The following is a 17,332-nucleotide window of genomic DNA, read 5'->3' as shown; positions in this document are numbered from 1 at the left end:
AAATAAAACAAAAGAATACAAATTTACTGACCCCAAACTTTTGAACAGTAATGTATATTGTTAGAAAACCTTTCGATTTTAAATACATGCTGTTCTTTTTAACCTTGTATTGATCAAAGAATCCTGAGAAAAGCATCACAGGTTCCAAAAAACTGAAGGATCATGTGACACTGAAGACTGGTGTAATGATGTTAAAAATGTAGCTTTTTATCACAGGAATAAATTACATTGTAAAATATGTTGACATAGAAAACAGTTATTTTAAATTGAAATAATATTTCACAAAATTACAGTTTTTTAATGTATTTTTGATCAAATAAATGCAGCCTTGATGAGCATAAGAAACGTCTTTAAAAAACATTGAACTGATCCCAAACTATATATATGTTTTTTTAAATATTAGATTATAATACATTTTTTACAGATTTTTTTATTTGCTCAATTACCTGATAAAGTCGAAGCAGTATTACTTAATTATAACAGTTTTATTTATTTATTTTTTTTAATATTTAGTATTTAGCTATAGTTTATTATTGCATTTTTTTAATAATATTTTTAATTTAAATTTTTTTAATAAAACGGAAAAAAACAGGTGATCATATTATTATAGTTAATAATAATATAATATATATATGTTTAATGTATTTTATTTTAGTCTGTGGCATCAAAAGTTTTTAACTGCTTCTTTATAAATGGTATGATGATAACCTTGGCGTGCTGCATCTATTGTGCCTGAACAATGTGAAACGGCAGGCTGTGTATTGGAGATGCTGAAGTTTAGTGGAAAAATATGAAGTCACCTTTTTTCACTTGCCTGTCCATGCTTGATTGATAGACTTGCTATTGGGAAAGTTTCCATTTAACATGTGCTGTTTTTTTTCCCTTCATGTTCGCAGAGGCCTTGGGACACGGTAAGTCCCTGTGGAAGGGGGAAAGGGTGGAGTGAAGGGAGATATATACAATGCACACGTATATTTTACTGCTCTCGAATCGGCCGGCATCGTAACTCATTTCTATAGGTATATAAATTCGACAGTGAACCCAGCACATGCGTCTGGCTCTTCAGCATGCCCAGATTCGCTGCCGTTACTGCTAATCTGCATTGAACACGTGTGGCTGGAAGGAGGGATGGAGAAAGGGAGGAATGGAAGTGCTAGATCCACAATGATGTCTTCATTTGTCAAGGGTTGGAGAAATATGGGTGGAGGAAGTTTGGTGTATGTTCTGTTCCAGGGCTGCCTCTTTTTGGCAATAACCCTTAGGGGTCTTCCTTTCAAGCTGCGTGCCTCCTGAGGCAATGTAAGGCAGATGTAACAGGCACACACACTTTCGTAATCATTTTGAAGAGAAAATACCAGTGCTGATTCCCTGTTTCCTCCAGGACAAATGTGGAAAAATGAGATAAGTGTTGCTTCTCTCTTCAGGCGCCACGGGAGGGGAACTGCAGGTATTTGAATCAGAAAATGGCCCTGAACGTCTCACACAGTCATATCGCCATGGATGATTCGGTTATTCTTATTATAAATGCTAGTCGCTTCACATATGGTAGAGCTGTGTGAGCTGCTGAAATGCAATTTCAGTCTTCAAAAAGAGAGTTTGAGTGTTGTGTGATAAAGAATTTCTCAATGTGTAGTGTTGAATGCTTTTTGTCAATTTAAGGCGGACAGGATAGAGTACCTGAAAGTTATTTCACAATAACTATCTGCAAGTAATTCTACAAAATGGTTGTGATAGTAAGCAAGCCTGTCTAGTGTGTGGATAACAGTATGGTTACACCAAACAAGTTCTTTACCTTTATAAATATATTCATCAGTGTTGGAGATGAAGCCTGGTTGGTAGTTTATGTGCTCCAATATGTCTCTTCCAAATGTTATTTCTGGCAAAACTTTCCTATTGATTGACACAATAAAAATACATGACATAAAAATCTTTTAAAGGGTTAGTTCACCCAAAAACTACAATTTTGTCATTAATTACTCGCCCTCATGTCGTTCCAAACCTGTCAGACCTTCAACTTCGGAACACAAATTAAGATATTTTTGATGAAATCCGAGAGCTTTCTGACCCTGCATAGACAGCAATGCAACTGACACATTCAAGGCCCAAAAAGATGTAATTTTTGTTTTCTTTGCACACAAAAGTATTCTCATAGCTTCATAAAACTGATGTTCATATAGACCATTTTAATGATGTCCTTACTACCTTTCTGGGCCTTGAACGTGTCAGTTGCGTTGCTGTCTATGCAGGGTCAGAAAGCTTTCGTATTTTATTAAAAATATCTTAATTTTGTGACCCTGGACTCTCGTAAGAGTCCATTTTTTCTTTTAAATTGAGATTTATACATAATCATAAATTACCTTTCCACAGATGTATGGTTTGTTAGGATAGGACAATATTTGGGCAAGATACAACTATTTGAAAATCTGGAATCTGAGGGTGCAAAAAATAGTGTCCAAATGAAGTTCTTAGCAATGCATATTACTGGTCAAAAATTACGTTTTCATATATATCTACATGGAACATGATCTTCACTCAATAATGATTTTTGGCATGAAGAAAAAAATGATAATTTTAGCCCCATACATTGTATTTTTGGCTATTGCTACAAATATACCCATGCTACTGAAGAGTGGTTTTGTGGTCCAGGGTCACATTTGTGTTCCGAGGATAAACAAAGGTCTTATGGGTTTGGAACGACATGAGGGAGAGTAATTAATGACAGATTTTTCAGTTTTGGCCGAACTCTCTCTTTAAAATTGTAAGGGAGCAAAGGAATGAATTCCAAAGTAAAGGACACACCATGGAACAAGTATTGATTATCTTTAGAAAGACATTAGAGAAACTTTTTTTTTCTTTATTTCCAGTTCTGTGCAGACGTTGTGGAGCAGATGGATGCTTTTCTCCCTCTGGCTGTGGCATTTAGAGAGGACAGCCTGTTGCCTGTGTGCTCTAGCTACGTGGAGGTGTGTGGCCGTGTGACCTCTTTCCTACTCACCAGACTAGAGGAGAGGGCAGGGGAAGTGCCAGCCTCAGCTCCCTTCAAGAACCTGCCTATTCTGATGGCCAGCAGTGCCTATATCCACCAGACGCTCACGCACTATCAAAACCAGCTCAGAGACTCCACGCACATGTAAGATACACCCATTCTATAAAGTTCACCAAACTTCTGTTTGTCCATTATAGAATTTACAGTGTTTTCAGCTAGATTAATAAAAGCGATTCTATTCTATTCTATTCTATTCTATTCTATTCTATTCTATTCTATTCTATTCTATTCTACTTGTTTTCTTTTTATCTAAAAATAAATAACCCTCTAACACTTGCACAGTCTATTCTATTCTATTCTATTCTATTCTAACTGCTTGTTTATTTTATCTAAAAATAAATAACCCTCTAACACTTGCACATTCTATTCTATTCTATTCTATTCTAATCTATTCTACTTGTTTTCTTTTTTATCTAAAAAATAAATAACCCTCTAACACTTGCATCTATTCTATTCTATTCTATTCTATTCTATTCTATTCTATTCTACGTGTTTTCTTTCTATCTAAAAGATAACCCTCTAACACTTGCACTATCTATTCTATTCTATTCTAACTACTTGTTTTCTTTTTAAAACAATAAATAACAGTAGTTGTCTCTGTTTTTTCTATTCTTTCTACTTGTTTTCTTTTATTTATTAAAATGTATTTATCTTTTTTATCTTTTTTATTTATTAATCTTTATTAAATGATTACTGTATACAATAATAAAAAAATAACAAAAAGAAGATAACAAAAAAATATTAGCCATCTTGATGTGCATGTTATATACAGAATCTGTCATGTTATACAATTTCTTATTTGCAAGTATTTGAATTTTCAAATGCATAAACACTTGATTAAGATCTTAATGTGTGGCCTAAGTACATTCATCAATAATTCAAAAGCTGTACTTTATTTCCACCTTTTTTTCTATAGTGGATTTGATGTAGGGGATGACAATGAAGCCTGATCCTCTGTGCCGTGGTATAAATATAAATAACTTCAAATCTGTACTTGGATGATAAAAATCGAATATAAAATGGCATATAAAACATCTCAGCTTGGGTTTGACCTGTGCATTTGTACATAAAATGAAAAGTGTTTGGAGAGGGTGAGCATTGCTAAAGTTCACCGATTTATAGTACACTTTGTCAAGCCCAGGTTTCCCCAGCCAGGCAGCCTGTCAGATGCATGCCAGATTTACTAAAATGCTGTAATTGGATTGTAAAGAACCAGAGTGAGGCGTATGTGAGCTGGTAGACTCAGACAGAACTATTCGCCTATGTATTTGTAAGCTTAAACCAAAGAATGAGCAACAGAAAGAGAAAGAGACATACAGAAAGGCATGTTGGACTGCATGTGTGGCCTTGTACTTGAAGAGAGGGAGTGAGAAAATATTAGGGGAGGAAGAAGGAGGTGTTGAATGATTGGCAGGTAATAATAGGAGCCATTTGCTGATATTAATCACTTAGTGGCTCTTTGACCTGTAAACCACACCGCTTTTGCTTTAAACCAGGCGTTGTGTCTTTGATGTCTCCAACCCCAGGCCTCTAACTCTGCTGCCCATTCAGAGAAGCCAGGATGTGCTGGCAGCCCTGCACGATCACCTGACCAGCTACTGCGTCCACGTGTGTGCCACTAGTATACTACAGGATGCCGAGAGCCACTACTGGAGTGACCCCAACCCGTTTTACGAGGTACAGATGGCTGTAGCTTTTCTGGCAATATTTCAATAACAGTTCATGTTACGTGTAAGCCTGCTGAAGGCATTTCTGTGGGGTTGGCTTAGGTTATTGGAAGACAAAACATCCTGTACCTCTAAACTGTGCTCAAGGACAAAGCTGCGGTTAAATCACACTGCATATTCACATTCAGATCTTAAGTGTATCTGTATTGAAATGCTGTGACATTGGTTAATAAATGATAAATTGTGTTATTGTATTCTTAAGTAGGCTCCCTCTTAAATTCATGGATTTGCATGCTGCTATTGCACGTTGTCCTTGACTATTTCGTTGACTTCTCTGTCATAAAAGGAGTCAGGTGTGTACATGCTGCCATACTAAAGAGCATTTTTTATGAGCACATTCAAAACATGATTTAAAATGCTTGAGGATGTTGCAAACATTTGTAACCAATCACAAATATCCCAGGCTCAGCCAACCTGACAAATTTAATAGCACCGGTGTGTGTTTGTGGAAAACCCTCCTGTCAATATTTTGAATATTCACTATATATTTGTGATGGTTTTCTTTAGCAATATACAGTTTAGCATTGTGAATGTTGGAATGCTTTTAAATGTTTTATTTTATTTATTTATTGTTTTGTTTGTTTGTGGGTGTATCTAGCTTAATTTATTTGTTTTGCAATCAACATATGTGACCCTACCAGTCAAATAGCACGGGTATATTTGTAGCAATAGCCAAAAATACGTTGTATGGGTCAAAATGATCGATATTAAGTAAAGATCATGTTTCAGGAAAATATTTCATAAATTTCTTACTGTAAATATATCAAAACTTAATTTTTGATTAGTAATATGCATTGCTAAGAACTTCATTTGGACAACTTTACAGGCAATTTTTTCAGTATTTAGATTTTTTTTTTTTTTTTTTTTGCACCCTCAGATTCCAGGTTTTCAAATAGTTGTATCTTGGCCAAATATTGTCATATTATAACAAACCATACATCAATGGAAACATATTTATTTAGCCTTTAGATGATGTATGAATCTCAATTTCAAAAATATTGACCCTTATTACTGGTTTTGTGGTCCAAGGTCACATATTCAATTACACGTTTTAGCTTTTAAATGTTTTATTTTATTTTATTTTATTTATTTTTGTGGGTTTATCTAGCTCAGTGTTATTCAGTTTAAACTGTCCATTTTATTCAAAGTATTTAATCACAAGTTTCAGCTTATAAATGTTTTATTTTATTTTATTTTGTATTTGTGGGTGTATCTAGCTTAATTAAATTGTTTTATTCAGTTTAAACTGTCAATTTTAATCAACATAATCAATTACAAGTTTCAGCTTATTAATGTTTTATTTTATTATTTTATTTTATTTTATTATTATTTTTTTTTGGTATATCTAGCTTAATTGATTTGTTTTATTCAGTTTAATCTGTCCATTTTAATCAACATAATCAGTTCAGCTTATAGATGTTTTGTTTTATTTTATTTTATATTTTATTTTATTTTTGTGGGTGTATCTAGCTTAATTAATTTGTTTTATTCAGTTTAAACTGTCCATTTTAATAAACATAATCAATCACAAGTTTCCGCTTGTTAATGTTTTATTTTATTTTATTTTATTTTATTTTTTATTTTATTTTATTTGGGTGTATCTAGCTTAATTTATTTATTTTAGTCAGTTTAAACTGTCCATTTTAATCAACATAATCAATCACAAGTTTCCGCTTGTTAATGTTTTGTTTTATTTTATTTTATTTTATTTTTTGTGTATCTAGCTTAATTTATTTATTTTAGTCAGTTTAAACGGTCCATTGTAATCCACATAATCAATTACAAGTTTCCGCTTATAAATGTTTTATTTTATTTTAAATTTTATTTTATTTTTGTGGGTGAATCTAGCTTAATTAATTTGTTTTATTCAGTTTAAACTGTCCATTTTAATCAACTTATTCAATCTCAAGTTTCAGCTTATAAATGTTTTTTTATTTTATTTTATTTTATTTTTGTGGGTGTATCTAGCTTAATTATTTTGTTTTATTCAGTTTAAACTGTCCATTTTAATCAACATATTCAATCGCAAGTTTCAGCATTTAAATATCTTATGTTCAATATTTTATTTTATTTTATTTTTTATTTTTATCTTTTTTGTTGACTTGTAGAAAACAAAAAATTATTTAGGAAAGCTGTTTAAAACTAAAATGAAAGCTGTTTATTTTTAATTAGATTGGATATGGAATTTGTAGCTTAATTAAGTAGTTTTATTCAGTTTAAACTGTATATTTTAATTAACATATTCAATCACAAGTTTCAGCTTTAAAATTTTTATTTTATTAAATTAAATTAAATTACCTTTTTTTATTGTCTTGTTTTGTTTTTTTGTTCATCGGTGTACCTGTTTTGTTGACCATTAGAAGACAAATTATTATTTAGAAAAGCTGTTTAAAGCTCAAATTAAACCTAAATATTTTAATTAGATTTGATATGAAATTTGTAGTTAATTAATTTGTTTTATTCAGTAAAAGCTGTCATTTATTTATTTAAATTTTATTTTATTTTTGTGGGTGTACCTAGCTTAATTAATTTTTGTAATTCAGTTTAAACTGTCCATTTTAATCAACATATTTAATCACAAGTATCATCTTATAAATGTTTTATTATTTCATTTTATTTTATTTTGTATTTATGGGTGTATCTAGCTTAATTAATTTGTTTTATTTAGTTTAAACTGTCCATTTTAATCAACATAATCAATCATTTTCATTTTTAATCAACATATTTAATCACAAGTTTCAGCTAATAAATGCATTTTGAGTTCATTTAGCTGCAGTTGCAAGTGTTACTGTTCATTGAAAGTAAAATCATTTTCAGACCAAATGAGAAGCATTGATACTTATATTAAATATCATAACGATATTAATCGGAAAAATAATCTTTAAGCTCTAAAGTTTTTTTGAAGATCGTTCTGATAGTGACCCTTCCTCTAGTCTTTTCAATGGGGCTTGCGGTGCCCTGAGGCAGCATTAGACTCGACCATCTGTGTGTTGAGTCTAGCCCTAACCTTACCTCCATTAAGATATCCGTGCACACATAAGCACTCTCACAGATGGATACGCACACATCCGCCCGTTGCAGGGCGGTGGGGCAGACTGGCCTGCTGTGTGCAGGTGTGCGGCTGGCTCTGCGAGTCTGCGCCTCTGTTGACCTGTATCCCCTCTTCCCCCACCTCTCTTTTGCCTTCTTCCATTCACCCCTCCATTTCACTTCCTCCTGAGCAAATGCCAAAGGGCCGAGCGCTTCCAGAGGCCCAGTCGCTAGCACTAAATCCCTGGGTCCGGACGTGTGGTCATGGCCCTGTGTGTCTCTTTCTATGGCTGACTTATCCATGGCTCACTGGTGGACCACGTCCCAGCTCTCATTAGGAGATGTAGTACATGGTTGTTAATAATCTCTCTTTGGTCACACCGTGAACTCCTAATGCCGCTTCCTCTTTGCCTGAAAGTAATTAGCCTCTTAGGAAACCAGAGTCTCTCGTACTTTTTTATCATTTTCGCCTTTTCTGAATTGTGTTTCTTATTCTTGCTTCTCTGTTTGAGCTGTTTAGCATGTACAGTATCACAGAATTCGGAAGCATTTCAGCAACATGAGTGTGACCCTTTAGATCAGTCATCTTATTCTTGTTATGCACTAAGCTTTGTTCTCTGAATATTGTGTCATAATTTGTTTCTATAAAAGTGCAGAAATCTTAAACTTTCATTAAAACTTTTAAATTTATTTTAACTTGACTGTTTTTAAAATGAATTTTTGTCCATTATGAAATGTAAATTCGAAGTGAATTTTCTGTATTTTAATTTTTAATTTTTAAATGTAATATTATCTACATAAAAAAAATAAACAAAAACACACAAAAAAATTAGGTATAGAAAAAGGTATAGAAACCCGTTTCCGCAACTAAATAAAAAATGCAATTGTGAGTTTTCATCTTGCAATTCTGACTATTTTTCTCAATGAATTCAGTATTGTGAGATATAAACTTAAGAAAATTAAGTCAGAATACAGTCAGAGATATAAACATCTGACTTTTTTTCACTAAATTCTGTGTTTGCATCTTACAGTTCTGACTTTTTACTTAGAATGGCAAGTTTATATCTCACAATTCTGACTTTTTTTTATCAGAATTGTGAGATATAAACTCACAATTGCAAGAAAATGTGAGAATTGTTGGGAAAAAGTCAGAAATGTGAGTTTTGAAGTCAGAATTGGGAGAAAAAAGTGAGAGTTGCGGGATATAAACTCGCAATTGAGAGAAATAAAGTCAGAAATGCGAGATACAAGAACTTTTTTTTCTCAGAATTGAGTGTTGTATCTCACAATTCATACTTTTTTTCTTGCAATTGTGAGTTTATATCGCAATTCTGACTATATCTCAGAATTGTGAAATATAAACTCGCAATTGTGAGTTATAAAGTCCAGTTCTGAGAGGGAAAAAAGATATTTTAGTTTATATTTTCTCACAATTCTGACTTAATAGCTTGCAATTCTGACTTTATCTTAGAATTACTTAATATAAACTCACAATTGCAAATTATAAAGTCAGCATTGTGAGTTATAAACTCGAAATTGTGAGAAATAAAGTCGCAATTGCAAGTTTATATCATGCAATTCTGGCTTTATAACTTGAAATTGTGAGTTTATGTCTCACAATTCTGAGAAAAAAAAAGTCAAAATTGCAAAAAGTGAATTTGCAGTTGTGAGAAAAGTCAGAATTTTGAGATAAAATCCAGTTTTCAGTTTTTTATTCAGTGGCAGAAACAGGGTTCCATACCAAGGAGCCTTAAGAAAATTTAAATTGTAAAATGTTAACTATTTATTACATATTCATTAAATATGTTTAACATATAGAAATCATTTTTAACACATTTACTGAATTTGATTGCACTATTCTTTCATGGTGTATTTAAAATGCATAAATTTAAATAAACAAAAATTAATTCAAACAAATGAATATATATATATATATATATATATATATATATATATATATATATATATATATATATATATATATATATAAAATTCTTTATCTTTAGGAGAATACTATCTATACAACTTTTTTTCTTTAGGAGTGTACAATACTCATAGGGCTGGACAAGTGTTTGTATCTTGCAATTCTGACTTTTTTTCTTACAACTGTGAGTTTATATCTCACAATTCTAAGAAAAAAGTCTGAATAGTGAGACGTAAACTCGCAGTTGGGAGAAAAAATGTCAGAATTGTGAGATAAAAAGTTATAAATCCAGTTCTGAAGGGTAAAAACATTGCTATTTTCTCAGAATTGTTTATATCTCAAGTTTATGTCTCAATTTTAACTTTATTTCTTAGAATTGCATGATATAAACTAATTGCAAATTATAAAGTCAGATATAAACTTTATAGACTTTTTAACTCACAACTGCGAGTTTATATCACTCAATTATATCTTTATACTCGCAATTGTGAGTTTATATCTTACAATTCTGAGAAACAAAAGTCAGAATTGCGAGAAGTGAAGAAAATAAAAATTGCATGATAAAAAGTCGCAATTACCTTTTTTTCATGGTGGAAATGGGATTCCATACCAAGGAGCCTTAGGAAGATGCTGGAAAATTTTAAATGTAAACTTTTTTCAATTGTGAGTTCATATCTCATAATTCTGAGAAAAAGTCTGAATAGTAAGACGTAAACTCACAATTGTAAGGAAAAATGTCTTTTGAGAAAAAAATTAAGAAGTTCAGTTCTGAGGGGGTAAAAGCCTGATATTTTCTCAGAATTGTGAGTTTTTATCTCACAATTCTGACTTAATAACTCAGAATTTTGTCTTTATATCTTAGACTTGCGTGATATAAACTCGCAATTGCAAATTATGAAGCCAGAATTGCAAAAGTGTTATAGACTTTATAACTCTTAATTCAGAATTTATATCACGCAATTCTGGCTTTATACTCACAATTTTGAGTTTATATCTCACAATTCTGAGAAAAAAGTCAGAGTTGTGAGTTTGTGTCACAATTCTGAGAAAAAAGTAGTCAGAATTGTGAGAATTGAACTTGCAATTTTGAGAAACCAAAGTCAGATAAAAGTGTGATAAAAGGTCGCATTTTTTTATTCAGTGGCTTTCCATTTTAATTTGTTTAAAAGCCAAAAAAAGTAATAATATGTACTTTTTATAATATCACACTTAATATTTTTCTTAATGGGCATAGCTGCCTTCATTTTGATATTTTTGGAAAAAGGTCTCTTGGCATAATCATATTTGAGTGCCTTTGACATCATCAACAAGTTTGAAAACCTCTGTTTTAAAGTGAAACAAACCAGCTAATACCACAAAACATCCCATAATTCATCAAATCTGTTGTTTATACTTGCTCATGTTTATGCTGTTTTTCCCCTAGCCAAAAATGATATCACTTCCTGGAGGATAATGTCAACTGGCTTTAGTTTTTTTTAAAGGGATACTGCAAAAGACTAACAGGATGGGAAGTGAAATTGAGGTCACAGGACAAACCTATAAAATCAGATTAAAACAACATTTCAAAGAAATGCTTGTCTTGTTTGATCTATTGTGAACAGATTAAAGAAAAATCGCAGAAACATCTGGGGTATTTCTTAATAAATTGACAGTTTTTGATGTTAAAAGTTAGATAGGCTATGTTGCTCGTAAAATAGCAACATCTGTCTAAACTTGAAAAATGAAATGATTTAAAAAATAAAATCACCTAATTGAGATATTGTGCAGTGGAAAAAAAAAATACACAATGTGATTTTCATTTTAAAATCATGAGTTATGATATTCCATCCAATATATTAAGTCACACGTGATGAGACTTGAGAAATGTACTGCATAACAGGAATGACCCGGTCATTTCTGTCTCTGCCATCTTGACTCAGTGTGCATGTATGTCTGGGTAATGTTCAGAGGAGCAGTGATTGAATATCCAGATTAAAACTTCAAAGTATCCATGCACTCTTTCACTCTCTCTCTCTCCCTCTGTGCTAATGAGGGGTCCAGGTGCAGCGTGCAGGTGGCATGACCATGAGGGCCTAGAGGAGGATTGTCTGGAAAGACCTTCTGTCTTTTCCTTTTGCTTCTTTTTGCTATTTATTTGCCATGATATCATCATCATCATCATCATATCTTTACCAGTCTCACTTTTTCTTTTTTTTTTGTCTCCGTCACCTTTTTTTTTCAGGGTGAAAGGTGTTCTTTCTCCATCCAGATGTGGCACTATTTTCTCACAGGCCTGCGCAGTGACCTTTGGGGCGCTGTTGCCCCCGCACAGGCCCGGCAGACCTTGGCCCAGGTGCTGTGTGAGACCCTGGAGGTCTTAGTTCAGAGGTACTCAAGAGCTCGACCTTCCTACAAAAGAGTTTCCCAGATCAGGTACGAGACAAGAAAGATGTTTGAAAATCTGGGCTGGGAATGGGAAACTTACAGTTTCTTGATGATTCCATTCATAATTCCATTTTTATTTTATTCCATAGACATAATATTTTTGGGGGTGCATTTGTATGTTGAACAGTAAGATCTTAAATGTTTTAAAGAAGTCTTTTTTGCTCACCAAGCCTGCATTTATTTGATTCAAAGTAAAATTTTAAAATATTTTAACTTTTTTAAAAACAGTTTTCTGTTTGAATGTACATTAAAATGTAATTTATTTCTGTGATTTCGAAGCTGAATTTTTAGCATCATTACTCCAATCACATGTTCCTTCAGAAATCATTCTAATATTCTGATTTGCTGTTCAAAAACATTTACTATTATTATTATTATTATGTTAAAAACAGCTGAGTAGAATTTGTTCAGGTTTCTTTTGATAAATAGAAAGTTTAGAAGAACAGCATTTATGTGAAATAGTCAAAAGTTTTTGAACAGTAAGGCCCCGATCACACCGAACGCGTCTTTTAGTTCTAAAAACGCGAGGCGCACAGCACTGCCTTTTTTTGGTGACTCTTAAAAAAAGGCAGTTTGCTGCCGTTGTTTTATGTTGCTAGGCTACGACCAAAACAGCTGTCCTGTCAGTCAAATCAAAGGATTATAGCGCCAGCGCTCTAAAATCTTTGGTTTTTGCTGTTAATTAAACTGTCATATTAGCAGAAACCCTAAAAAATACAGCTCCGGGTTACCCACGACAGACACCAAAAGTTTCTCCTCCATTTCTTGCAGTCTCCGGACTTTTTAAGCAACGGTAAACTTTCGTCACCACAACAGAAGGCCCGCCTCTCCATTCATTCGATTGGACAATGGAAAAAACGCGAATGACGTCGGGCGTTTTTCCGCTCAGAGTTGATTTTTTTTCAACTTCAGGCGCTCAGAGCGCTCCTGCAAAAACGCGAGGCGCAGCAGGCGGCGAAAACGCGAGGCGCCCGGGGCGCATAAGCAGCGCGCAGAACGCTCACTGCCAACAGAAAACCATTCAAAAAAGGCGCCCCTCACTGCAAAAACGCGGCCTAAGATTTTGAATGTTCTGCTCACCAAGCCTGCATTTATTTGATCCAAAGTACAGCAAAAACAGTAAAATTTTGAAATATTTTTACTATTTAAAATAACTGTTTTCTATTTGAATCATTTTTAAAATGCAATTTATTCCTGTGATTTGAAAGCTGAATTTTTAGCATCATTACTTTAGTCACATGATCCTTCAGAAATCATTCTAATATGCTGATTTTCTGCTCAAAAAAAACATTTATTATTATTATTATGGTAAAAACAGCTGAGTAGAATTTTCTCAGGTTTCTTTGATAAATATAAAGTTCACAAGAACAGCATTTATCTAAAATAGAAATGTTTTGTAACATTATAAATGTATTTAGCATCACTTTGGATCAATTTAAAGCATCCTAGCTAAATAAAAGTATTAATTTATATAATTTCTTCCCACAAACTTTCCACTGACTTTGGATCTGTCTATTCATCAATGAATCTTGAAAAAATGTACTCAACTGTTTTAAATATTGATAGTAGTAATAATAATACAAAATATTTATTGATCAGCAAATCAGCATATTAGAATGATTTGTGAAGGATCATAATAATTTAGCTTTGAAATCACAGGTAGAAAAAAAGTAGAAAACAGTTATTTTAAACAGTAACAATATTTCAAAATTTTACCTCTTTAAAAAGACTTCTTTAAAAAACATTAAAAATCATGCTATTCAAAAACATTTGACTGGTAGTGTATATTATGCATGTCTATTACAAAAACAGTTGTTTTGTGAATACACATACGTATGTGTGTGTGTAATAAATAATTATAAATATGATCATTTTTCAATCATTTTATTATTTTTTGTTACTGTTAACAATACCAAATGTGCACTTTCTTACTTATTTATTTGTTTGTTAGTTAATTTATTTGTTTGTGTGTGTTTGTTTCACCACTATTTTACTGATGAAACACAGACCGATAATGTCATGAAAATCATTCATTTCCACTATAAAAAAAAAAAAAAATTGGTCTGGTTCTACATAACAATTGGCTCACAATTTCCAACCCCAAAGAAGTATAAAAGAGTTTTTGAACATGCTGGATTTTGTAACAGTCTGGCTGTTGCGTATAATCTGTTAAAAAAAAAAACAACAACAACAACTTGAACTGCTTTAGTTCTCATGTACCGTTTTATGTAGCATTCATGTGCATTCGATTGTTGCGTTGTGGAGATGCGTCATGCAGGAAATGGCCATGCATGGTTAAAGTCACCCGTCTACATCTTGTGGTCAGCGGTCACACTCAAGCACATTCTAACAGAGAGCAGTCATCCATGCTGTCTGATTGAATGATCTTACCGTATTTCTGCGGCACTGAGAAGCACAAGCCCACCTTCTATCAGGAACCTCGGGCTTAGCAGACAGTGTTGAATGCTTTAGTGATTATGCCGGTGTTCGGCCCCAGGGGTCAAAGCAGATCTCCAGATTTGTAGAACAGTCTCTCTTTGTTAGCACATGGCCCTGCCTCAGCGCCTGGCGGAGGGCCCGGTTCTTTCATGCTAGACCGGGCCCAACCGCCCAGGCCTTGTGCGTAGCATTAACACATACTTAAAGTGGTTAAAGATGCCACAAGAGCACGCTTCCCCTCCACTCCAGGACTGATGAGAAAGAGCAGATCGCCCAGGGCCGCAGAGAAGGAATGAATGGAGGGAACGGTTTTTGTTTCAGCAGATGAGCTTTGCTGCAAGGACACCCGGTTATGAGCTCTTCGGCGCTGGGTGAGCTCAGGGTCTGCCAAGCAGATGGGCTCCCTTCTCTTTTTCTCCTATCTGGGAAAGGGGAACTTTCGCTGTGCTATAAAGCAGAACATGGTGGTAGGTGATGAAAAGTTGAGTTTGATAGGGAAACCAAAGTGGGTAGTGTGACCCCTCTGGATGCTGAGAGACTACTGAAGTACATAATACACACGTTCGCTGGTTTGAACTGAGAAGGACATGCATGTGTTTGAGGTTTCACTTGCTGATACATGTGTAATTGAAAGTAGATGCGTGATACAGTATATCAGTACTATTGGTTAGTGGTTGATACTGGATATGTAATTGTTAGTGCTGATTTTCCCTTTTACATTTGCGTTACCATTCAAAAGTTTGGGGTTAGAATTTGGATCTTTTTAAAGAAATTACTACCTTCACCACCGTTCAAAAGTTTGGGATCACTTGAGTCTCTTATGCTCATTAATGGTGCATTTATTTAATTACAAATCCAGAAAAAACTGTGATATTGTGAAATATTATTGCAATTTCTAATATTAGTTTACTATTTCAATAGGAATAGTTGAAAAGTGCTGTTATTTTAAATTGCAATAATATTTCACAAAACTATTGTTTTTTTTTTTCTGTATTTTTGATCAAATAAATGCAGCCTTGATGAGTATAAAAAACTTTTTCCATGAAAAATCTTTCTGATCCCAAAATTTTGAATGGCAAAGTATATTCAGCAAGTCTGCTTAAAATCAAAAGTAACAGGAACTACATTTATAATGTTACAAATGATATATTTTTGATAAAAATTCAGCTTTGCCTTCACAGGAATAAATTACAATTTGAAAAAGCATTGAAATAGAAAAAAAAAGATATTTTACATTGTAATAATATTTCACAATATTACTGTTTTTTTAGTCAAATAAATGCAGCTTTGGTAAGCATGAGAGACTTCTTTCAAAAACATTTACCAACCCCCACTTTTTTATTAAATGTATATTACATGAATTAATTGTATATTGTATTTTACATTTGCCATCTTACCATCATCTAACAGTTAAATAAAGTTATTCTTTCATGGTTATCAGAATGAAAGTTGCTTTCTTTTTAATGAAAAGAGTCAGTTGCCTTTTTTGACAGAGGCATCACTTGTTTTCTCTAGAACCTGCATGTGCATTAGCCAGCCCTAAAAAATGCATTTTTTAGAGGGAGATTTAAGATAAAGATGCCAAATTAATATATTATAATAAATTTGTGATCACAAAGAAACATTTCATTATCTATCAGGATGTGCTACCAGCAGTCTTAGGTAATGCATTACAAGTAACATGAGTTACGTAATCAAATGACTTTTCCAACTAAAGTAACATATTACTTCACATTTACAAGAAAATACAAGTTTATTAATTTTTTTTTCCAAATAAGTAGTGCAAGTTACTTTGTTTTCCGATGTATTCACTGACAGCTCTCCTGTCCCATGTTGAGAGAAATCGGGAATGAGGTCCAAAGGCAGAGGCATTTTCTTAAGCCCGAGGCTTATTCGTTTCACTTTTGCTGTGAAAGGGCCTTTACAGTTGTAAAATATAACTTTTGGATTTTTGTTATTAAAAGGTCCCATATCGTCAAAATCAAAATTTCCTGGCTTTTTTCAGGTCTAGGGGCTATCTAACTACCATATGAGTTTCAAAACAGTCAATCCACAGTAAACTGCACACAGCCTGCTTAAAGTAGCTGTTCATTTTCACGAGCAGCTGTGACTTCCGTAACGATGTGACGTCCGATCGACTCAAGTCACCGCCTTCAGTCACAAACCAACGTCCCACCCTCCTTTTGTCAAACCCCCAGACAACAACGCATCCATTCCATTGAGCAACAACAACAGGAAAACAAGTGGAGAAAACCCTGTTCAGTCGATAGATGTCAAGCTATGATCATTACACAGGCTTCAGAACAACGTTAATATAAGAGACCAGCGGCACGTCAACTTCAGCCTCTTTCACACAGCGATTCCGGTAAATACACGGATAATGTGTCCCACGATTTGTTCCGGAATTGTTTAATTTGGTTCATTCACAGTTGTTTTCCGGAATCTGTGCGTGCTTTACACACAACCCATAAAGCCATGTGACGTTTGGATGTGAGATGTAATGCGACGCGTACGTTTCACTAAACTGAAACTAACCTGAACAAACTGTGCTTCAGCGCTGATAGTGAGGAGCTGGCTCTGCCTGATGATCGCTGCTTCATTCCACTTTGCACGTAACGTTATTTTTCGTTGTGAAGAGTCGCTTGATAACGTGCATCATTACTACAACACTGCCTTTAGGTTCTGGCTTTGGTTCACACAGTTCCCGTAATTTTCCAGAATCAGCGCGCATTGTGAAAGGGG

The 17,332-nt window shown here is 33.6% G+C and overlaps 1 protein-coding gene across 1 annotated transcript in view; it reads left to right on the top strand.

The window, feature by feature from the left end:
* The window catches only part of kiaa0825 (KIAA0825 ortholog), a 167,184-nt gene that overhangs the window by 39,612 nt on the left and 110,240 nt on the right, over positions 1–17,332 (top strand). The window contains exons 7-9 of the mRNA XM_073839992.1: positions 2,865–3,130; positions 4,573–4,723; positions 11,949–12,139. Coding sequence (XP_073696093.1) covers positions 2,865–3,130; positions 4,573–4,723; positions 11,949–12,139 — 608 coding nt within the window. The remainder of the gene's footprint in view (positions 1–2,864; positions 3,131–4,572; positions 4,724–11,948; positions 12,140–17,332) is intronic.

Source organism: Garra rufa, chromosome 5 (assembly GCF_049309525.1).
Source record: "Garra rufa chromosome 5, GarRuf1.0, whole genome shotgun sequence".
Lineage (NCBI taxonomy): Eukaryota > Metazoa > Chordata > Actinopteri > Cypriniformes > Cyprinidae > Garra > Garra rufa.
Note: the sequence above shows the minus strand (reverse complement) of the source record. Positions and strands in the feature narration are given on the sequence as shown.